This window comes from Labrus bergylta, chromosome 12 (assembly GCF_963930695.1).
Source record: "Labrus bergylta chromosome 12, fLabBer1.1, whole genome shotgun sequence".
NCBI classification, from domain to species: domain Eukaryota; kingdom Metazoa; phylum Chordata; class Actinopteri; order Labriformes; family Labridae; genus Labrus; species Labrus bergylta.
Window position 1 is genome coordinate 7,524,003 of NC_089206.1, and position 24,626 is coordinate 7,548,628.

Sequence of the window (24,626 nt, forward strand, 5' to 3'; positions counted from 1 at the left end):
TTCATGAACTGAGACATTATGGCACTACCATATCAAACATTAAGAACAAAACAAACTATTAAAGAAATGAAAGTTGCTGAATGACTATGATATACTTAGTGAAAACTTAAGCATGGAGAATGTAACTTCGTCTTGTGTATGTATGTGTTTTATTGTTATCTTATTCTATGTCCATGTGTTTATATGTTATATTGTAAAAGTTTTTTTTTGCTGAACAAAGTTTCGTGAAAAAAAAAAAAAAAAGTTGGAAACTGGATGATAAGCACTTAAGGTGTGTGCTGGTATCATAAATCATCCACACATCAAACTGAAACCATTTGAGCTGTTCAAAGGTCCATGCTGAGGGTGTGTAACGTTTACAATAAAGAACACAAGCAGGACAAACAAATTAAAGACACATTTAATAACACAAGAACATTTTGTTGCACAATCAAGAGAAACAGAAACGGTCATGAAAATCTTTTCCTCTTACCCAGACAAAGAAACACAGCGCCCCTCACCACAAATATATAAAAATAAATGACCTTTAGGGTCGTAAAAGTGTTTTCTGTTGTTGATCTGTTTTAAGACACAAATGCGTATATATACTTTGCAGTATTTTGTTTGGAATATACAACAAACGCAACAGATGTTCTCTCCTTTTTTGATTTCCTAAGTACAAAACAACCACAGTGTTAAAGCATTTTTTTCCATCCCATTTGGCCATGTAGTGTTCATTGCTGTATTCTATTACAGTTGTTTAATCGCACATAAGAGGAAAGATTACAGTCTGTCACTGTAGAGCTTTACATATTTTAGAAACCTTGAAAGAGGAAATTGCAGTCAGTTCCTGGTCACATTTGCTTCTGTAAGTTTGCATATGTAAATTATGTGTAATGCTAAAAAAAAAAAAAAACGTTTCAGTGACGGTTGTGTTCACACTTATAATCCGAATACTACCAATAATCACTCCACATTCATCACATTATTCATCACATCTTTTTCTTCTCTGTAACATTTAAAAAGTGACTCAATGTAAGTCAGCACCATACAATAACAAGCAGTGACTCCTCTGAGGGTTATCGTGCTTCCCTTTGCTGAGGCGTATTCCAGGAACAACAGCTGTGGTTCACCTTTGTGAGTCTGCATGTGTGTGTTTGATTCTCTACATCATAAAACTGATAAACAGCCTGAACATGAGACTGATGAGGGTCATAAGCTCCTTTTGAGCACCATAATTTAGAAAACAATAGCCGTGTTTTGATGTTTGTGTTTGGGGTTAGGAGATAGCACAGTTTTTATCTTTGTCCTTTGCACCCAGACTGTGAGCTCGTCTCCGCCTGAAGCTTCCTCTCAGCCCTGAGTCTCTTTGCACTTCCCTCTCCTCCCCTCCCTCTCTTTCCTTGCCCTCCTCCTGTGGTTGCTTTCGAAGCTGGGGAGGCAGAGGGATGGGCTGTCCCAGGAAGAAGCCCTCTTCCTCCGAGTCTGAGGACGAGGAGCAGGTGGAGCAGGAGTCTCCGTGTTTGTAATGGCCAGGGTGGAGGGTCAATGAGGCAGAGCCCCGGTTGTCCCTCTCTTTGTCACCTTTCCAATCGAGCGTGTCAAGCTGAGGGCGCTCTGACCGCGAGCGATGGCAGTGCCTCTCCGGTCCCGGGTGGAGAGCGGGGTCGGAGGGGACACGGCTGCGACTCCAGCCTCGCCTCAGACTACGCTGTTGGTAAGAGGATCCATCTGATGGAAATAATAAGAAAAACTCAATTTTACTTGATTTCCCAAATTTCATGAAAGAAAATATCAATTTATCTTCAGGAGCCTGTTAACACCTGGTTTTAAACTGGACAGCTAAAAGTTCACACCTGTATTTAGAACGGTTTTCCACAAGTTTCTCAGGTAACCACTTGTAAAAAGATCTCAATTCATAACATAAATGATTAATTATTAATAAATGCCTATATCCTCTTGATTCTGAATAACATTAATCGATTAAAACTAGGATGCACACCAGCAGCAAAGAGAGAGGACTGTGTGGAGGTTTGAGAAGAGGAAGCGTGTGATTACAGACAGCAGTGCTGATGTGTTAAAAAAAACTCTCTCTGATCAGCCTGATCTTACTCTACAGTTGCTTGGTTTATCAGGGGGAGAAGGAATTCCTCTGCAGACTGGAGTATCTGCTAACAGTGACTAAAAAGACAGATTCATCTGTGATTTAAATGCTCAGCTCCTCCATGAAGCAGCTGTATCCTCACCTTCCTGCAATGAAATGCGTGTGGTAAACATCTCTCACCCACTCACTTGCACTACCTCTCACTCATCATCTTCATATTCTGCTTTTCTCTACCCCCATTCCCATTCACACACTCTGATCCATGAGTCTAAATGATCAAAGCAGGACAAAACCTGGTGAAATGAAGGGAAAGCGTCCTGGTTCTAAAAGTCATTGTATCTCTGGATATGGAGACTTCATTAGCCGGGACATATCTGCTTCCACTTTGCTGAAAAATTTGTGGACACATGTCCCAAATCAGCTCTAAATCATAATTAAGGGATAATAATGCACCTGTCCTGTTTTATTCCGATCACTAAGGATGCACGTTAATACCAGATGTCAAAAGATCCTTAGTCTTTCTTACCCAGTAGATCCATCTGCGGCGGGATGCCTTTCTGTAGATTTAACCTGCTTCCGAAACCTTCCTCCACCTGATCTTCATCCTGCTGGTTTTCCACTCCCTCTTGCAGCTCCTCCTCGTTCTCATCTTCATCGTCGTCGACAGAGTAGCTGCTGCTGATCGGCTCTCTGAAGCTGACTCTGGCTGTGCTGCTGCGAGTCAGCGGAGGTGGAGAATCAGAGGGGCAAATCTCTGGTGGGGGAAGGATTGGTGGAGACAACTCCGGGGGCATCAAGTCTTTAGATTTAATGGGCAGAGGAGGCGGCAGGATGGAGGGGTTGGGCGGGAGGGTAGGGGAGTCGGGTGAAATGAGGGGGTTCACATGGGAGTTTATCTGAGGAGGAAACACTGCAGAAAGCAAAATCATATTTTAGAAAAAAAACATGTAGGCAAGTCATTGAAACCGTGATTTTAGGCACTTGAAGGGAAGGAAGACTCAGTGATACCTTGCATAACTTGATTTGTCTTTTCCACCCAGTTCCTGCAGTCTTTAGCCGTGGAGGTTCCTCTTGAATTAAGACTAGTTAGTCCAGTGTTCCCATTGAGCTGTGCCTGAAACTGATGACCAGCCACAGGAGGTTTGATGCCACTGTCTGCAGGAAGTAAACTGTAATGAGGAAGGTCACTGGGCCAAGATGGACCTAAGCCATTTCCTAGATGAATGTGTGGAAGAGGGGAGTAGGAGCCTCTTGGTGAAGGAGCTCCGTTTTGCACTGGAGCAGTACAGTGAACACCTGAGAGGAGCAGTGTAGAGACATGTGTGAGAACTCTTTCTAAAAATAAATATATCACCTGACGTATAACTTACATATAAATATATATAACACCAATGTATCATGATCACCTCTGTTTTCCACTGCAGTGTGAATGTAGTCTTTTGCAGGAGTAATAGGAGGACTGATGCCCTCTAGTGGCTGCAGTAGTGACCCACACTGGGGCTGCTGTTGCCTCTCTGCTGTCCCACCACGCCTGTGCTGAGACATTCTGCTCTGCAGCGCGGAGTCACACGAGTCAGAGTTACTGGGGTCTTCTCCAAGCGAGCAGGATCTTGAGCAGAAGATGAGCCCAGCTCTAGGGAGAAATGGACGCCCCAGCAGAGGGAGCTGACAGCGTGCGCAGCAGAAACACGTCTCCACAGCGTGCCAGTGCTGACCTTCATAGGTCATCTGGCCCTGGTCGATACCTTGGTGGAAATAATTTTGAGGGAATAATGTGTCAGCTGCAGAATTGAAAAATCTGTGTCTATATTTTGAACATTGTTTCTGTTCTGCATTTGTGATCATCTCAGACATATTTGTACAAAGGTCTAATGTGGGAACTCAAGAAAAGTGTCACCAAAGAAGTAGTTAAGATTCTTCTTCTGCCTCTAAATCCCTGTTAGCAGTATAGAAACGACAGTAAAGTGAGACTTTATTCAGTACCTATGTGTTCTCCGCAGGTGTCGCAGTACTCTGCATACATCGACTCGTAGCAGGAGCAGCAGTACGGTCGACTCTCTTTCATGATGTAACGCTGACCGCCCAGCGCCGCCTCACACTCAAAACAACAGAAGTGCTTCATGTGCCAGTATCTTCCCTCTGCCTCCGTACATTCATCCGCCAGAATAATCTGAGATCGAGAGAGGACAGTTTAAGAGACAGAGGAGTCACTCAGCGATGCAGCCATGATTTCATGGGGCTAAACAAACCATGGCTGGTAAAATGAGTACTGAGGATTTGGGTAAACAAGATGGAGAAAGAAAGATGCTATCAGTGCCACGTTGCAGGCTAAGCCATGTCTAGAGAACTCTTGTAGGTCAGTCGAGCCGAATCCATTAGTAAAGTACATCAACTAATCTCTTAAATCACATTGAGAGATCAAAAAAGATGGGGGTGGACAGAAAACTCTAAAATATCCCTCCATAAACTCTGCACTGTCGAAGAAAATAAGGAATTTTTGAACACTTGACCTGATAATTCATTAAAGGAACTTTCAACAAAGATAAACTGTCTGAAAAATTTCACTCACAAGGTATCTGTGCCTTGTTCAATTAAGGAAGTTGATGTTAAGGGTACAGAGAGAAAGCGAATGGAAATATAGAAGTCAAGAAAATCTAAAAAAAAAAAGAAGCTGGAGGATTGTTAGCTTCAGTGTTAGCTCTGACTTTCATTAGTTTGCGTTCAGAGACCTGCTGCAAAACACAGCTGCAGATAAAAGCTTATTAACAGGTCAAGGATTTCAGTGATCAAGTCACCTCGTCACAGGCCTGGCAGCGGGGTTTGAGCCTCTCAGCGTGGTGCCGGCCGCAGTAGATCTGTCCATCCTGGTAGAAGTAGATCAGATCAACCAGAAGCTCGCTGCAGGAGGCACACTGGAAACACTGAGGGTGCCAGCAGTTGCTGTGTCCCGCCCGACTGGCAAACACAGCTATGTCTCCACCGCAGATCTGCCTGCCACACTGGAAAAATAGATTTGGTTGGGGTGGGTGGGGGTTTGATGCAAGGGGGGGGAGGAGGAAGTTAGGAGGTTTTTCCTTTAACAAATGATGAACTCTGCAGGTCGCATAGCAGTTTGCTTATAAAGCCCTGTAATCATTAAACTCCTGTGTGCTGTGGCCCCTGAGCTATACCTGCACCTACATGAACCTGAACTTGTTCCAGTGGTATAAAAAGAAAGCATTCGGCATACGTTTCAATAGGTTTCCACCAACATAAAATAATGTTATATAAGGATAGTGTTGTTTTTGAGCTTTACATTCGCCTGCCTCATGAGAAAAGCTGCATTGTTTTATGAACATAAAATAAAAATGTCGCTCTACCTGCTTGCAGATGGCTCCCGTCATCGTCACTGGGAAGAGTCTGACGACGCCTCGGCCCAAGTTTTCTCTTTTTCTCTGCTGACTGAACAAACGCAGCTCCTTCTTCTCCTCGTCGTCCAGAGCGTTACAGTACTGAGGCTGCAACGAACACGGATTCATGTTAACATGGGCATTAAAGAATATTTCAAAACTTCATTTTTTGTCCTCAGCCAGTGAGGCAGTAAGTCGAGGTAGGCATTAGGATGAATCAAATCTGACTATTTGTAGTCCCTGAAATAATTGTATTAATTCATTGAGAAAAAATAAACACAAACAATGCTTTTGAGTGATGCAAGCAAACACACAGAAACAAGGAACAAAGACAAAAAACATGAGAAATACTTGATTCAAATAATAACAACAGAATTACTCTCATGTTATGAAAGCCTAAATATCAATTTAAATATTGAAAAGGTTGGCTTTTAACAACACGGAGGGATGTTTGTTATTTTTAGGTTTTCTGGAGGTGGAAATGGACAGAGGAGTTTCATCTGATGTTTTGCACGTAGGCAGACTGTGTCAAGGTCGTTTGAGGGGTCCATCATTCTATGTCTCTCTTTCATCGCCATCATTTATCTTTTTGTTTTTGTTCTTTTTTTTGTTGCCTTCATAAAACCCCACATTCATTAAACACTGAAGACACTGGTGAGTCAAAGGTTACATATTAGTTTATTAGGTTGTTTGTCCTTGTCTTATATAGATTATATTATATATAGTTTACCAGGGAATATAAGTGTTGTAAGCACTCGGATTGCTTGTCTGACTTGTTACCCGAAGGTGACTTGCAAAAGGTAAAAATAACAAGACAGCAGGAGGAGCCCTGACAGAGTCAAGGGCTATAAATCCTGTTAAACAAAGGAGCTGTTGAACAGAATGATATCTTCCAGTCGAGCCTAAAACTGAGGGAACAGAGAGAACTGATAAGAGCAGTCAGATCAGTAGATACAGTGAAGTACTGTGCATGTCTGCTCAGACTGCTTAAAAAAGTGAGACCATCATACAAATCACAATGATGGTTATAAATGACGCAGACATTTGAATAGACCACCACGTAAACTTCTCTTAACTTTTAACGATAAAAGATATGAGATAATTATTGTATAATGGTACACGAGGCCCCGCATATTTGTTGAAATGGGTGGAATACATTGGATGCAGAAAGTCAAGAAGGCCCAGACTTTAATTAACTTTTTCGAAAATGGCAGTCATTTTAACAATTATAGAAAACTCCCCATGAATTATAATCTATTTTAAGTACAAAGTGTTTTGTGATTAAGCCAACATATTAGACTGAAGGTTTGTGTTGAGCGTTACACCCCACTGTTACAGCACATCTCACAGTGATGTTACCTCGCTGTCGTGGGCCGGGAGCTGGTGCAGAAGTTGTTTGATTCGGTATCTCTCTCCTTGACTGTTCACATAAGGCACTCTGTCCTCCGGCAGGCAGCTGAAATACTGGTAAACCTGTGTGAGGAGACAAGTATGCTCACATAAAGGCCTAAATGACAGAGTGCAGATAACACTTTATGCATTTAAAGAGCAATTTATTCAATTACCATCATAAATCATAAAGTGAATATGTCTTTCCAAAGGTTATAAAGTTCTTTGAGTCTATGCATGAACATGTATAAGTGGAAGAACACATGATCCCTGCCTATCTAGCATTACGTTTCTGTCCCGTCTTGCACTTGTTTGTTACCTGTTCGGGCTTGAGCCCAGGTGGGACCCATGCGTACTCCTCTGAGGCGCAGCCTGAGTCGTCGTCAGAGATGGAGTGTCTCTGGAAGTCTGATACCAGCTTTGTCATCATCTTTTCCAGCTGGCCCGGCACTGAACGCACGACATGCTCCTCTCGCACACACTTGCAGTGAACACAAATCTTTCTGTGGAGACAAGGAAGAAAACGATTGGCTTCATCCCTGGGGTCGTTAGCATTGATTTACGGCACAAGCCAAAGCTGATCAAATGATAAATACTTGAAGACATTGTACAGTCGGGTTCTCCTGGTGCTGAAGGTACCAAGGTGCAAGTGTTAAATGGTGAATGAAGTGCTTTTTTCTAGTCTTCTGATTACTCAGAGGGATTTACACCACAGGTCACACCTACCTATTCACACCCATTCACACATTGATGGCAGAGGTTGCTATGTAAAATGTCCATCACTAATCCTATTCACACACATTAATACAATGTGGCTGCAGGAGCTGGGGTTTGAACCCTGACCTTCTGGTTGAGAGACAGCCAACTCTACCACTAAGCTATAGTCGCCTAACTGCAACTATGACCAAGATTTGAAGGATTTGACAAAGCAGAAATATATGAATTTTCTAACAGTTTCATTTCATTTCTTGACGTCGACATCCAGCTTCCAAAACCAAACCATGCAGTAGGGATCTGAAAGTGAACACTCTTTACAACACATTCAAACAGGCACTCCCACATGTGGTAACTATTCAATTTATGAACACACATTAGGTTGGAGGCATTATGTCACAAACCAGCCCACACACATTCTTGAAGTTGACTCAACTAGCAACAGCTTGAACTGATTGATACAACAGTTGTCACACCAGGACCCAAACCATCATCGAAGACTCACTCAAGAACCATTATGGTACCAGTGGGATAGCAAAAATATCTATAGTATTATCATTTTTGAGCAGCTGCTTAAACTCACCCCATGAGGATATACAATACGATAGGTGTCAGTGTTGCTTGGCTCAGAACACCGAAGGAATCCTAGAACAAGCTTCACATTCAAACCAAGCTGAGGGTTGTGGATGTCAACCATGAAACTACTTTCTGTGTGTTATGTTTTACCTTACTCGCCCTGATTGTGTGGTAAAAAATCGAATCACTGGTGCAAAATCTTAATAACAAATAAATACATTTCCATGGCAATTTGACTCAGTGTTACTACTTTGCCCAATAAAGAAGACAAGACAGTAAAAGATGAAGGAGAAGATGATGTCAGACAGCAATGAAAATGATTTAAAAGATGAAACTGACAACAAATTGTAGTGAATTAGTACATCAATCCTGCACTCTCATTTTCTTTAGTTAATCAGAATACAACTTTATAAATATTATATATCATATATAGAAAACCAGATATTATGAGCCATCATTATTTGATTGTCTTGCAATATATACATTTTCAAATAAATGCTGCATCGTGATATCATCAATATCATGGTCCTAACATCACATATCGTATCATGAGGTATTGCACTATATTGTATCATAAAGCATCGTATCCTCTCGTGAGTTACCCTGTGATTCTCACCCTACTTAAGTTTCCACAGAAATAACTAATTTCCGACATTTTGTTTTACAAACGTTACACTTCCCACAAGCAACTCACTGTTGTTGATTGCCATCCTTCATTTAAAAAATGATTTTAAATATTCAGTTATTCTTTCCTCTCTAAATCAGAAGATGCTATTGGTCGTCATAATATATCGCTGCTATGATTTGCGAGGACTACAAAGGAGAAATCCTTCCTGCATATTATCCCATATGTATTGTTGCTGCAAAGTGTTAACAAGAGAAGTCAACTCAATCTCCTCACAGATGTTATTGCGGATCAGAAGATCCGGTTAATGCCAACATCTCACTAGATCTGCATCTGGTCATCAGCAAAGCCCAAACAAGCTACTACCAAACGCGCAGTAAAATGAGGTCACTGACATAAGCTGGCTGTCAATCTGCTGGCAGTTAAGAGAGGGAGGTGAAGATGGGAGCAATAATCTCCCTCCAGTTTCAAATTACACCGTCGACCTGTCCCGGGACTCCCCCCCCATTTAGTGTAGCGGTGGTGGGTGTGACTGTGTATGAAGTTGGCGCCTCGGGGTTACAGTGAGGTCCAAGTGTCATGTATGTGTTGATGTGACAATGGAGACATATGAAGCATGTGTTGCAAATGTACATCTCTGCTGGGATTGCATAACAGCCTGCCAGCTGGCACTTGTGGCTCAAGTTCACGAGGCACAAAGCTGCTTTATTCCAGCACCCAACCCCCACACAAGCAAAAAGCTATAACACACACACAGACACACACACGACTGACTGTGAAGTGCATGACAGCTCCTTTTTTAATCAAAAAAAACCTTTTTTAAAATGTAAGCGTCATCTGATAACCTACATGACAGACGGCATGTGTCACTCAGGAAAAGTATGTTTTTTTAAAAAGTCGACAAAACAGCAACAATGTAATTCAACAATGGGATCGTGGCATCCTCTCTCAGGCCCGAGTCAGTCTGCTTATCATTTCCAGCTGTCCTGTGATGTGTTGGCACCTTATTCAGTAGTGGGGGCTGAGCCGGTAGAACCAATACAAATAATAGTAAACACAGCAAGTCAGCTTAGGGTAAGCCATGCTGGCATGAATTTGACCCCAGCTGTATGTGACAGTGCGTGTGTTTGCCTTGGTGTTTGTGTGTGTGTGTGAGTGGGAGGGGATGCCTATACTGTAGATGTTATTGGGAAGGAAGACCGAGCCTGATGGGACAGATGGCAGATGAACACCATTTCACCCAGTTTCACCCCAGCAGTACCCACGCACCCACCCATACACCATTATCACAATCACCAGCCTCCCCATGACGAAAGTGTGAGAAGGGGTACCACCCTCACATGCAGAATACCCTGATTGGGAGATGAGAGTTCCAATTGGAGTGAATTTTAGGGTATGAAAGTTTGTAGCAGAGTCTCAAATTAATCTCTTATTGAGCAGGCTGCTCTGAAATACCATTTGTGGAAAAGCCTGGTTTGTGCACCTACATACACACCTACATATTTAAGTTAACCTTTGGCATTAACCAGGCGGCAAACTCTGGTAACAAAAAATGAAGGCAATGGAAAAAAAAGCAAAAAAAGTTCAGTTCTGCTCACTGGAGGTTGTCTCCTAAAGCCAAGGAATCCCCACCAGGGTCCTAAGTCAAAACATGTGAACAGCCTGGTTCAATAAAGGGATTTTGTCATTAATAGCTAATTTCATTATTGGTAAACAATAACATTGTACGGGGGATGATTTAAAATAAAAAATAACTGATCCGGTTTGATTTTATTAATCTAAAGATTTAATCATAACTTTGCGTAACTAGGGGAGTGTCTGAGTTGACTAACATGTGGACACCTTATAGCTGTTTGCCTGGAGGCTTAAGACCCGCCTGACTGTCATCTCTTTTCCTTTTTTTTTGAGATTGATGGAAAGTTAAGTTGAGATAGTAGATTATTCCAATATGGCAACAGCCATCACTGGGCTTCATAACGCCTTTTCAGAAACCAACGAGTAATGTCCCTCAGACCATGTCCCTGCACTCTACACTCTATAGTTATAACCTAAACCACAGGGACTTTATTTACAAAAGACAACATGCTGAACCCAAAAAGGAGCAAATCAGCACACCAAAAGTATATAGTGTATGATATGACACATTATGGGAAACCATTCTACTTGTCTTTTGTTTGGCAGGCGGTAGTTAAAAACCCTGACTGAGTGAAACTTAAAAGCAGAACATTTCATCACCACAATTTACTGAGTCCTGCTGCGCTGAGCCCCGTCCTGTTCAATTATTAGAGTCACAAGCTGCTGATGTAATGCAACCAGACTTTATCCCCTGCGGCTCTGCACGAACTGAGTGCTGACGGGTCGAAGCAATTCAAAGAAAGTTCCAAATGAGGAAAATTAGATTAGCGATACTTTCATGATGGAAATATGTATAGACTATGATTAAGACTACGTAGTTAACGATAAGCGATCAGCTCTGTTAATGTATAAAAAGAAGAAACTTTATACTTGAGCAGTTAACTGCTAAAGTACTTCTTAAGCAGATTTTGTTATTACAGTGTTTTCAGATTTTTCTCTGCTGTGAATTAAATAACTTTGAGACGAGGATTGTTGTTCAACAAAACAAGTTACATAAAACCATTAGTGTCAGCTATTGTATTTAGACAAAAGAAAAAGTTAAGTAAAGAGTCAGTTAATTTATTTAAAACAGATGTAAGTTGTGTTCATTAGGTATGAAAAGCTGTCTATATTGCTTAAATGTACATTCCTCTTTTGATTCAGTTTTAATTTTTTAATCATCTATGTTGTTTGACTTTTTTTCACTTACAATGCTCACAAAAAAAGATTAGCCCTATGCATTCTTGACAAAATGACATTGAGTTGTTACAATGATTTTAGTTACATTCTTTAAAAGTTTGAAGCATATTGTGATGATTATCAAATTCATTGGACATGTTGAGATCACATTTTCACTGCGAGGGACGACCCATGAGACCTTACTGGGGGTGTGTCAATAAAAATGCTAACACATTAAATTATATTTTTATCATCATTTTCTGAACAAAATTCAATCTGTGTGGTCCAGAAAAAAATAAAAACAAAGCAAACGAGTCCAAAACATGTCATGTGTTATCAACCAGCAGACACAGAACAGATGCTTCTTTGAACCAGAATCAACAATCTGCCTCGAAATCTACTGTGCTTAACAAAACAGTTTCAGAGACTACTGATACAGCTAGTGTTATTTGGGTCGTCAATAATCATAAGGAAAAATAAAGTAACTCTGTACTAAGGCAGAGTGAAGGTCATAGAGGAAAGGCCATGTCAGCTAACAGTAGTGTCACCAATGTGCAATATATGTTGTGTTCTTTTGCATTATGTTCCTTTCTGTTTACATGTGGAAGTGTTTATCTATTGTATTTTGATTTTGTGTTTATTGATTATAGTGGAAGCATCAGAATGTTTGGCAGCACTTTGAGTCCAAGACAAATTTAACCCACAGGGTGATAAAAGTGTATCGCATCGTAACTCAGCCATGCTGACGGAAAAGAAAACGGAAATTGGCAAAAAATATTGACAGAATATGAAGTTTAAATAAAGTTATTTGAACTGTTGGAAATCCAGCAGTATAATTAGCTTTCATTTTTGTAATAATTTTAACACAGTCGTTCATCTGCATTTATAAATTCTTAAAAACAAAAAAAAAAAGGCATCTCCCATAAAGTAAATTTCAATTCCTTTTTTTAAATAAATCAAAGGCACTAACTATGTCCACAGAGGTGAGTAATAACACAGCTGCACATGACATCATGTTCTACTCTTGAAGTTCTCACAGTTATGTGTACTAAACAACCTCAAGTCAGGCTATGAAAGATAAAAGGAATCTAAACACACATACGCACACAACCCTTAGTCTGCCCACATCTCCTGACTTAATGGCTGTTTGACTTTCCTGTCCCTCTAATCCTGTCAGAGAGTAAAATATAGTTTCTTCAGTACCTGCTGTAGTCATGACAAATTAGTCCAGCCTGGCCTGCTGAAGCGGTGCCATCCAGACTTGTTTTCCTCTGGAACAGTGAAGGTTCCTATCACTGCCTGCCTGTCAGCCTGTCTGTCAGTGAGAGCAGGATGTTGTATGGCAGCTCCTTCTCAATGTGCTGATTTCTCTGTCTGCTCAGCTCTTTTATTGTCCCGGCCACCCCCGACTCCCACCCTCCTCCATGCTGACTGCGGACTCAGACAAAAGGCTCTGCCACGCTGAACGCAACAACACAGACACTCAAGATACATGAGATGTTTAAATTAACATAAAAAGATCATCTTTTTTATATCTTAATTAAGCCAGGCGATGTTTTCCGGCGTCCTTTAAAGATATTAAACTACACGTGACACTCAAGAATAGTAAACACACTGTGTGTTTTCTCTCCTCTGACCAGACTGCTCTGACTGATTCATAACAGATGGACAATTGTTGCTCTGATGCAGTTATTAATCATAGAAAGAAGAGGAGCAGATTTGGAGGCTATGAGCAATGCCGTGCTGTGCAGTGATTTGTCATATTCTACGATCAAGATGACAGCAGAGTGTCTCTGGTGGAATATCCAGCAGGCAGCGTGACTTTAAACTTTTATTAAAGTCACGACACGACTCTGAATTCGCATCAGCTCATCTGGCTTTGGTCAGTCGGTGAGGATATGTGTTCTCTGGATGATGCAGGATGCTCTTTAAGTTGCACTTACTGTTGTCTCATGTTACTTTTAAAGTTTTAGTTCAGTTTTAATCACATTTTTAGCCGATTTAACAACTCCAGCATTGTAGTTGAGAGAGCCCTGATGTAGTCCTACAAATGATGGTCCACACATTTGTTTTCACTTGATAAAAGATCTGAACAGGGACTGATTAAAAATAGTTTTACAAAGAGAAAAATGTCCAACTTCTCTTCTTCCAGCAAAATATCAAGCTTTCTAAATCTTTTAAAATAGATAACTTAGAAGTTTTTCATTGTGCACTTTAAGTAAAGCAAGTGATTGGAATTTATAACCTTCTGTTTTTTTGAGAAGATTCACTTTTCCTTTTCCATATTTTTAAAGATGGTTAGTTAACTTAAAGATCATACAAAGACCATAGAGCCGTTTTGAGACATTAAAACAGTCCATTGAGACCACTGTTTAAGATATAAGTCATTATTGTAGGTCAGCATATAGCTATTAAAACTGACGGGGTATCCAGTGTAGCAGCCATAAGATAATCCTCTGCTGCTGGTGTGATAATCTCTAACTGAGGCTGATTGCAGAAGGGATAGTGAAGCCCTCCTCAGATCTGATTCTCACAAACAGATGGGTCTTGTCCTCAAACTCTCTGCCACTGATTAGGGACTGAGTAATTGCTGCATGGCCACCCAGACTAATAGAGCCTGCGACTTTGAACAATTTTTGAAGCGTGGTGGGGACCTGCGGGTCAAAAGTAACTCAATTCGCTCTCTGCTGGGCAGCGGAAGCACCATCTGCCCCCCGCCTCAGTTTGAGCTCTGAGTCAGAGAGCTCAGGATGAAGATGGATCACTTCCTTCTCAGCAGCTTCAGCAGCTCAGCCTGTGCTCACTCAGATCTTCCTTTTCCATCGGGAAGGTGTGACTCTAAATTGGTTATTAAGGGAGATGCAATTAGCGGCAGACTCTGGGGTCTTGAAGACTGACCCCCATAAATCTCAATCATTTAATCACCTTCATGTTCCCTCATTGTTCTGGATCAGCAAAGAGACTTGAAATGCCCAAACAAGACATTTTCTATTTTAACGGCAACCAAGAGACATTTAAAATCTGTCCTCCAGCCACATTATCATAAACCTCCCATAAGCCACCATCAATGTTTTGCAACAACACAGATTAAAACTACTGTAAACAGATCAATGCGTCCCTGGACCAGACTTAAGAGCACAGAATGGCTGTAGGTTAAGAGCAGCGCACGTGTTTTAGATTACATCCCAACTCGAAGCTTTTGTCTTGACCTGAATAGAAGGAACAGAATTGAAAAAGCTCAAAGATACAATTACAGTCTCTTGGTTACATGCAGCACGCATTCCAGTGCCTTTTGTTTTATTCTCTCTGCACTGAACCACAATCATCCTCAGACATGAAGGCAGTGCCCATCTGGGACTGTGAAAGCATGATTTGTAAACAGAAATACATCTTGGTCCTTTTTTTTATTCATATATCTATTTGTGCTACAAAATTGGGTATTGTGATGTTCAGTCTTGTAGGCTGGAGCCACTGAAGAAAACTCAATGTACACAGAGAAATGACATTAATAAAGTGGATCTTAAAGCCCCCGTCCAAGCTGTTTCCCCTCTTAACAACACTACTTTTATGTACTTGGAGGTAGTTATTCCATACATGTTTTTATCTTACACTCTGATAAAGGACAGCAGCAGTGTAAAGGAGGAAGAGGGAGATAGAGGGAGGTAATAAGTGATCCGGAGGGTTACTATCACAGCAGTAAGGCCTAATCTTATTAGCGTGATTGACAGGATTAGACTAACCGGCTGGATATTCACCAAAGGACTAAAGGACAGAGAGCGAGAGAGTGAGAAAGGAATAAGAGGGCTCAGATGAAAGCACGCAAGAAGCTGCTTAACAGAACTAAGTAAACTGTTGTGCCACTGACAGCCGTTAACAAGTCCTCAACATGCAGGCGTAAGAGGTGTGTACGGACGTTTCAAGTGGCAATGATGTTTGATTAAACACAAGGTATTGAAAGAATTGAAAGTGATTTAACAAGAAAGACTCCAACACACAAAAAGACAAGACGGTCAGTCATCCTACTAGACACTCATCCTTCTACTCAGCAGAGCTCGCCAATGTGTTCTTAAAAACTTGATGCGGATGAAACTCTGATACAGAAAATAATCAGTTGTTAGATCTCGATTTGACATTTGATCAGTTCTTTTGACAAAGGCACAATATTTGCTGGTACTGCAGTCAGGGGCCCGCAGACAATACATAATGATATTAATGCCCCATTTGATACTGCCAGTTACATTAATCAATCAATTAATCAATCAATCAATTAATGCCAACTCAAATAAAACTACTTAAATATTAGTTGACACATTTGAAAAAACACAATAAATCTATTCTTTTTATCATTAAGTAAAATATACATATTGTTGTATCACATAAGGTATACAGTAACTGATATGACAAAGCCTGTCACTTCATTATACATTTCATTTGTTTCAAGTTAGAGGGCTTAAAACAATCAGTTCCAAACTACTAGTAAAATATGATTTCATGTTTTTATAAAATGTATTATTTGAGATATGTAAATTATTTATTTGTTTTAGGAAAACACAGAATAAATAGAATACCTTACGTTTATCATAGTACCTCACACAAGAGGTCTGAAGTTTAAACTGCTGATGCTCAGACTCGTGTTGGCTGTCACTCTGTAATCCTGTAGTTCTGTTGTGCTTCTGTTTTCACATGAAGATAATGTAAACTTAACGCTGCTGCATCCGTTGCAGATGTCAGGGCTTAATGGCATTCATGAATCTACAGCTCTGAGTCTTTACATCCGCTCTGTGGATGTCATGTGGTGTCCTGACTGGGTCTTGTTTGTTGTCCCTTAATGTATATCTGCACTCATGGTGTATACAGATTACTGTTAAGCTGATTTCTGTTGGTAACATGTTGATGTCCTTACTAAGACATGAGGTGACATACTTTGTGTCCCGAACTATCATTGCTTAAACAACTATTCAATGGAATTGTTGGGACACTCCTGGATTTCCCCTAGGGGATTAATAAAGTATCTATCTATCTATCGATATATCTATCTAAAAAAGTAGAAAAAATGCCTGGTTCTGGTTAACACATCAGACATATTTAATTGGTTGAATTGATTGAATTAGGAAAGTGCACATTTATTAACCTATCACACGCGCCAATGTAAATATGCCAGAAATAGCACAATGGCTACATTACGTCCATAGTCTTTAAGCAGCTACTTCCAAAAACAAAAAAAATCTGCATGTCATTTTCATTTCTTATATATGTTTTGTCCTCTCTGCTAGCTGCCAACAGTATCTAACCATCAGCTCAGGAAAAAGTTAGACTCAACATCGGTTATTAATAGACAAAAACTGGAATTTAAAAAAAAGAAAATGTTTGAATTAAATGGCATTTGCCCCTTTGGACAAATCTGAACACCCCCGAAAATGACCTCTTGATTTGTTGATTATTTCTATCTGAAGTTGTGTGATGTCCAAAAAGCAGTTGGAGAAGGTGTAATATAAAGTTTGAGACAAACATTTCCTGCTGAGGTGTTAGGCAGCACTGTTTAATGTTTAAAAGAGCTCCAAGGTTCATACCTCCAGCCGTGGACACGGAAGCCAGGGCACTGATCCCCACAGCGCATGCAGGGCTGCCCTCTGTCTGGGTCCTCTTCCTCCTGCTGAAAACACAACACAAACTCTCTTCAGCTCATATTATTTCCCATGGAGTAGCACTCACGCCTTCTGGCGCAAGACAATAAAGTTAAAACAATAAAATAAGCACATACAATGGCCAGACATGGCCGCAGAAACATCAACATCATATTGAGAGAGTCAGTCAGTAGTGTATCCATTAAAGCCACGAGCCGAATGCACATAAAGGCTGCCTATAGATTATATATGAAAGATTTAATCCATAAGAAGTGTTGCACATTATCAGTCAAGTAATCTCTCCTTTATTCTTGTTTGACAAAAACCATGCAGCAACAAGGATTGAGGACTATATCTTACAGTGGGCGTTTAACCCGTAAGCGACCTTCATACACAAAGTACAGTAAAGGATGTGTGGTATTTGACATAATTAGCCCTTTGGTAAACCTGTCTGCATGTACAACCCTGAAACTTAGCCTCAGTTATATTCAACAATGAGTTTTGAAGCAATGCATTACTGTGTGAAGCAGTGACTAGTGGAATCAAATCTGAGGAATACACTTTCCCTAAAGTGCTGAGTTATGCATCTGACTTTGCCAACTGCAACTACACCAACTACCTCATATCTCAGTTCTGGTTCAATTCCTGCAGCCTAGTGTGCGTGTGTGTGTGTGTGTGGACCATAGGCTGCAGAAACAGGCCTCTTTTAAAGGATGAGAGGAAGGAAGCAGACACAGGATGAGAGCTGCACCCTTTCCCTCTCCATGCAGTCACTTTCGGTGCACTTATTTTAGTTGTGCCTCAAGTCTAGGGGCCTTTTCTGTCTACAGGGGCTGCAACAAGCATTTTTTTATGATGATAACTTGAACTATTTTCACTATAATAGTTTCCACAAATAATTCCTTGAAATTGCCAAAGATAATGAAGTTATTGTAATTACAGAAAAAAGTCAAAGGCAGCAGAACTTTTCATTGAAAAGGAGTGTTTGTTCTCTATCAATCTGAAAGAAAAATGCTAAGTTGGTTGTAATGTTCACTGTCTGTTTCAGATAGAGCAAAAAAAAATTAATTGTTGTGATTTAACATAGATTTTTGGCACAGATGAACGTCTACAGGTTTCTCAGACAGGATTTTTAGTCTCCACTTTTATCTGTATTGCAAACTGGCTACTGTCCCAGAAGCAAAACTGCCATTCCATAACAGGAGTTAAGAATACATTTTGGATGAGGAAACATTTAACAATGATTTAGCTGAAGCTGATACTAAGTTGTTGTACTTGTTTTATCCACATGGATCAAACTCTACTCTCTCTAGTCGCTCCTCTCAAGCACATAAACAACCTGCACATAAAGATGCAGAACGCTGTGCTGTGCATGTACAGGGAGGCTAACAGAGTTTAACGAGCAAAGCAATAAAATGCAGATGTGATTCACAGAGTACCTGTGCATACCTGCTCAGCTGTGTTTTGATTTTCTTTTTCCAACCACACACACCTCATTAAGACAACAGCTCTAACCACCAAAACATCAGTATTCACGTTGAGCCTGTTTTCCCCATGAAGTGTTCCTAACAAACATATCAAGTTTCCGCTGCTCATTACCTTGATTAAAGTATGACAGATTGTTAGACTTATTCAACAGATATCTGAGGGCTGTAATGTTTTTCAGGTTTAAAAAAAATCTGTTTTACTAATACATTCAGAATACAGATACAGTACATGAACGTAGGCCATAAGAAGCTTTTTCTTGTTCTTTTCAACATTAAAAATCTTTTTCTGTGTGTGTGTTTTTTAAGATGATAATTTTCCCTTGTGAGTATAGATACATGAATCCAGGATGAAGATCATTGCCATGATGACTGTATCCAGATTCTAGGGAACATAAACAAGTTAGTCCAGAATAGTCCCACAATGGCAGTAAATTATAATTAACATGCTGTTATTAAATGTCTCACTTTGTGATGTGTCATCTGTCTCCTTCATACTCTATACAGACTTCAGTGGCCACTTTAGTTCACTTTGTTGCTGACTGAGCCAGGTATGAAAGATGACAAGACAGGCTAAATGAAGCAAGCAGAGGATTTCCAGGGGACTGGACCTTTCACTTGTTTATTTTCTAAGAAATTAGTACATCAGCTGTTCCTCTGAGCTGAGCCAGCAAGGCACACACTATGACATGCAAATTTATCACTATAATCCTTTATGTTACCAAGAATAAAACTAAACTTCAGCCGACCTGAGGTGATTATACTTCAGGGCACCGCAGGGTGCAACTGAGTTTCCATTCATAGAGTGAATGTATGGAATGACACCTGATATGTTCATGACACTGGAAACACTGTCTTTTTCTCCATTCAGGTACTCGTTTATCTGCTTGTTGGTTTTTATATGTGAAGCCTTACTTGGTCTGAAGGCAATTTTGTTGACTGAGATCAAGTACAAATAAAACCTACTGCAAACTAGTAGATATTATATTAAATCTACAACAAGTAGTCTATTAGTTTAAAAGGGTCAAATTAATCACCAGCTATTTGGATAAAAGGTTCATCTGAATGTTTTTTTCGAGACAGGCAGGCAGGCATACAGACAGACAGACTCTTATGCCCTGAGGTTTTCTATTGAAAATGTAAAAAATTTCCTCCAAGAATAATTGGTTTGACTTGGCATTAAAGCCCACTGAATCTCTGCCCTCGTATACCCAGCTTCTGTGCTTGGATTTCTCCCCAATTAACTCTGGAAGTTTGATGAGTGGTAGGTCGGTTTACATCAGATTAAACTCAGCATGGTGATTTAGACATACTCCAATCTCCTAAGGGTTTCCTCATCACAGCCTGGATGGATGCTCACTCGATTAGGGGCAGATAGTGATTAAGAGTGAAGCAAGAATGAGGCAATAATTAATGAAGGATTAGAAATTCTGGGAAAAACATCACTTTAAGTATTTAGGCCCAATATGTGCTAAGATAACAGACCACGACAGATCATCCTCGAGAGTTTCACAACATAAAAGTTTGCCTTGGTTACACTCTGCCTAATTTACCCGATTTTAATAAAGACAAAATATACAGAATTTGTTTGGTAGACGGAAAAAACATCCCATCTTTAAATAAAGGTATTTTTTTTAAAAGGGGCCTTGATCTACTTTTTATTGACTGAGTGTTGATGACAACAGAAAAGATAACCTTGAACATTAGCCACAGTTTTATATTTCCCATACGTTTCCTTATCATGATGACAGTGTCCTATACGTCAAGGCCACACCGTGACTTGAGGGTTTCGTGTATGTGTTTCCTTTCAGTGCCCCACAAAAGATAATGACAATGAAGTTTGTCTATTGTGCTGAAAACCGTGAAGGATGTGATGGGAGTGGTTGTAGGAAGTTTCTTCTAAACTAAGTGTGGGTAAATCAAATAATGCACTCACAAGTTCAAATCAGCTTACATGCTCGCACCAAGCCCAGTGTTGGACTTTCATATCAGCTTTGTTTTGTTTTCACTAAGTGGGTACAAGGTTATAATCACATCACAGCTTTGGTTTGCTTGAGCTCTTTCTTGCTACCAAGTAACCGTGTTACCAGGTAATGGACAAACTGAAAGTCTGCCGGCTTTGTTATCTCACTTCAGAAGGTAACTCTTATCTTTCAGTCAGTGATTACTTACAATAACATCAGAGAATCACTTATACACATATGTAGATGTGCCATTAGTGGGAGAATAAATGCTAAGAGATAGGTGCTCTTAAGGTAGGAAATAAGCACTTTAACCGCTTAAATAGAGATATTTTCTTAACCTTGCTACCAGGAGACAGTAACTGTCATTCTCCTGCTTAAATGTTGTGGCGTGGGAGGGGTTACACATTAACAGAAGAGGTCAGAGGTTAGGGGCCTTTGCTGCCTTGGCATGCAGGTTAAATGCACCTCTCCTAACTGGACCGGATCAAACAGACAGCTTGCAGGCGTGTCGCTCTGTGGTACAACACTTCTTGTTGCTCTTATGGTTTACGCATCACTGCTTCATATACTGCACAGGTCAATTTAAAGAACAACATTTAACAACGGTGAGGGTTTACCAAAAAAAGAGGGTCAAACAGAAGTGATATCCGTGGTAGCGCTGTTAAAAGTTTAAACATGTTTAAAAAAGTAAGGTTTAACAGGGCCTTGTTGGAGTAACACAGGTGTTGCTAATGACCTTAACAAGGGCTTCATTCCATGACAGATGATCTAGAACACAAGGATCCTGAAAATACGGACAAGTCTGTGACAAGTGATATTTATTTTTTCTGTGAAAATGGCCACTTTCATTGGCAGTACTGTGGGTATGAATCAAAATATTATTGAATCATTGATCACTGAATCCATGCATTGATCAATTTTGAGGTGGCAATCGGTAGGGACTTGGGTTGGGAGCCGGAGGGTCGCCGATTCAAGCCCTGGTGCAGACCAAGTCTGGAAATTGGACTGGTAGCTGGAGAGGTGCCAGTTCACTTCCTGAGCACTGCTGAATTACACTCGAGCGAGGCACCCACTATCAAATTTGTAATGTTTATGTTATGTTATTCTTGCAGTCTCTACATCTGTGCTTCTGTTTAACACTCACTTAATGAACTTCTTGTGAAAAACATGGACTGACGAAGTTCCTTCTGTAGAAACCATGAATAAAGTTCATATAGGGCCTGATGTTGCTCAGAACCAAGGCTGTCTAGTTCTTATAACTAAATGTGTCAAACAGAGTAGCTGGAAATGGTGTTGTAGAAATATTTTTTTATGGCTGTGGTGGAGCAAAGGTTTATTCAAAGGTGACGCTTTTAATTGTGATACTTCTTCAAATGTTTTGTGTAAAAAAACCTATTAATTTGAGTGGGTTACTAAAAAGAAAAAGAGGTACAAAATAAAATCACTGTTACTATGTTGGGAGCAGGTACTTTACAGACATCCATCATTTCATTCAGCCACAACAATCAGATTATAATACAAAATTACATAACTCAATAGTAGTACAGTTTCCGGGAAGGGGAATACATTTAATCTGTATATTCATAAATCAAATCCAAGATTATATATATAATCTCAATACCACAACAAAGAGAAAATAACTCAATGTAGTCCCTGCTTTAACAATCTGCAAGTCGTTTTGCAGCTCACTCAAGTGTGTACAGTTCGGTCCACCTTGAACTTGTAAACATCTGTGTTGTAACATGATGCTAAACTCATTTATCAAGTGCTGTTGTAATGGAGTGTTGCATCAAATATTGATGATCATTAACACTTGAGTGTAGTTATTGTTTGTGTTGGGTGGGAACAGGTTTCTTGGGTGTTTAAATATTGCTAATGCACTCACAGAAAGGATATGTTACATTGAAGGATCTACATTAACAACTATAGTCAAACTAAATGACACAGAGCATGCAATATGTGATGACGGGTTGCTTTGTCGACACAGTATTGCAGTAAGACCACTTTAAATTTAAATCTACCAAGAAGCAGCGTGGTGATATTTTTGTTAGTCTTCACAGTCACTGTCTGGATGTATTCCAAGTGTGCTGCAGAGCCAGATGTTTCATGGCCGCACAGCTGTTCGTCTGGTCCGAAAACAAGCTTCATTTGTTCAGTAATCTGCTCAGATTAGTCTGTGTTTTGGGCAAAACTCCAATAATTTAACAGAGCATCAATTGATGTTGTGGTGAAAACCTGACAATGGTGATAAACACGTTGAGGTTGCAGATACCAAAACTTATCCAGGTAAGAAAAAAAAAAAATCAAAAAAATCAAAAAGAAATCTATGACGTCAGTTGTTAGTCGGACCCCTCCTGACTACCTGGGGCGCCAGAAATGACTTAACACAACAAGAATGTAAAATGAAGACTTTTTTAAAGCACACAATGCTTCATAAAGACGTAGAAAATAAAAAAAAGTTTCTTAGTTGTTGGGGAGGGGGGGAGGCTTTTGAACGAAGACAATTCTCCGAAACAAAAGCCAGGTGGAGGTGGGACAAAGTTCCGCTCGAGCTGTTTTCTGTGTTGGATTTACTTAAGTTTACTTCAGGTCCACTATTAAAGCGAAGCAAACAACGGCTTTAACACGTACAAATGACACTAAATGTAATTATATAAACGTTTCTGAAAGTCTTTACTCAGTTTTTTTAAAGTCATTAAGGTATAAATGTATGAGAGACAGACTCACCGAGCGGTTAGACCGTCGCTTTTTTGACCCCCGCAGGAACATGACGTCGGCTGGATGTCAAAAACACGAATTAGTTTCCAACCAAACAGAGGGGGGAAAAACAGCGACTTCTTGATATTATAAGTCACACAGTCTGTGTTTAGGTTTAACTACATCATGTTACCCTGATACTGCCTCAGACTCCTCCTTCCGACTACTTTGGCAACTCAAATGACAAGCTAGCGTATCCAAAATGTGTGACTTCCGGCTGAGCTTTCAAAGTAAAAAAAATAAAAAATAAATGTAACGCACCTCCGTTTGATATTTCTTGACAAGAGAAAGAATAAAAACAAAAGTAATAAATTATCAACCGTGAAACACGCGTTTAAGATTTTACTGTGAAGACAATGCGCTTAAAATGATTTTTTTCGAAACATTATATTGTTTCAGCTTTTATCTTGAAGATCTATGAGCCTGGGTATCTGTGCGAAGTGTGGAGTTCACCTCTGCTGTTAAAAAAAAAAAAGGAAAGGAAAGAAAGGAAACAGGCAACAGACCATCCTAAAGTTTGGACGGCACTTCACCTAGGATAAAAGGACGTTTAAACGATGTCGAAATCCCTTCAAGGCTATTATTTATATTCAGATCCACTCAAGTCTTTATTTCTGCACCTGCAGCTCTAAATCAAGTCGATTAATATTTACAGGTCGAGACACATACAGAGCATGGGAGGGGTCACTTTCAACTTTTGAATAAATATCCCTATATAAATATTTATGCGAGCAGATATGAACGCAGCTGTGTTTACAGGGGAAGTTAATGGTAGCTTTTATCCCTGCTGCTCGGGCAACAGCAACAAAATAAGGACTAAGATTAAGATGAGCATGGCACAAATGGCCTTTCAAATGACATGGGTAACTTTACTGTAATGATTATCGCAACTGAAAGGCATCGAAGCAAAGTAGGAAAGGCTTTTCATAAACGCAAAGTTATCTCAAATATAAAGTTTTAAAACCATTTCAGATGAGTTTAGAGATCACAGATAAATCAAGGGCAGCAACAGTCCTAGCAGAGAAAGTGCAAAAACAGCCTGATGGGAAACAGCTTCTTCTTTTTTTTTTAAAATAACATTTTTTTTTTTTAGCAGTGAATACTCTTACAGACTCATCCTACTAATTAATGAGACAGAACATTTTTAAATAAACATTTCATAAAAGTAGCAGTCTGCTTCCATCTAGTGGTTATCTAGAAAAGTAACAACTCATATTTCTATCAACAC

At 39.9% G+C, this 24,626-nt stretch overlaps 1 protein-coding gene across 2 annotated transcripts; it reads right to left on the bottom strand.

Annotated features, from left to right (window-relative positions):
• Positions 1-384: 384 nt before the first annotated feature.
• Positions 385-24,562, bottom strand: prickle3 (prickle homolog 3). 2 transcript variants are annotated; one of them, XM_065961426.1, is made up of 11 exons: positions 23,369-24,562; positions 17,140-17,222; positions 7,181-7,364; positions 6,832-6,945; positions 5,443-5,580; positions 4,879-5,082; positions 4,067-4,253; positions 3,490-3,828; positions 3,092-3,379; positions 2,610-2,993; positions 385-1,710 (listed from the first exon to the last, which is right to left on the bottom strand). In XM_065961426.1, exons 1-11 carry the CDS (start codon positions 23,408-23,410, stop codon positions 1,259-1,261), a joined length of 2,415 nt encoding a protein of 804 aa, XP_065817498.1. In that variant the 5' UTR covers positions 23,411-24,562; the 3' UTR covers positions 385-1,258. The 2 variants fall into 2 exon arrangements, with proteins under 2 accessions (XP_065817498.1, XP_065817499.1); XM_065961427.1 differs by lacking the exons at positions 17,140-17,222; positions 23,369-24,562 and adding an exon at positions 12,773-12,933.
• Positions 24,563-24,626: the final 64 nt, after the last annotated feature.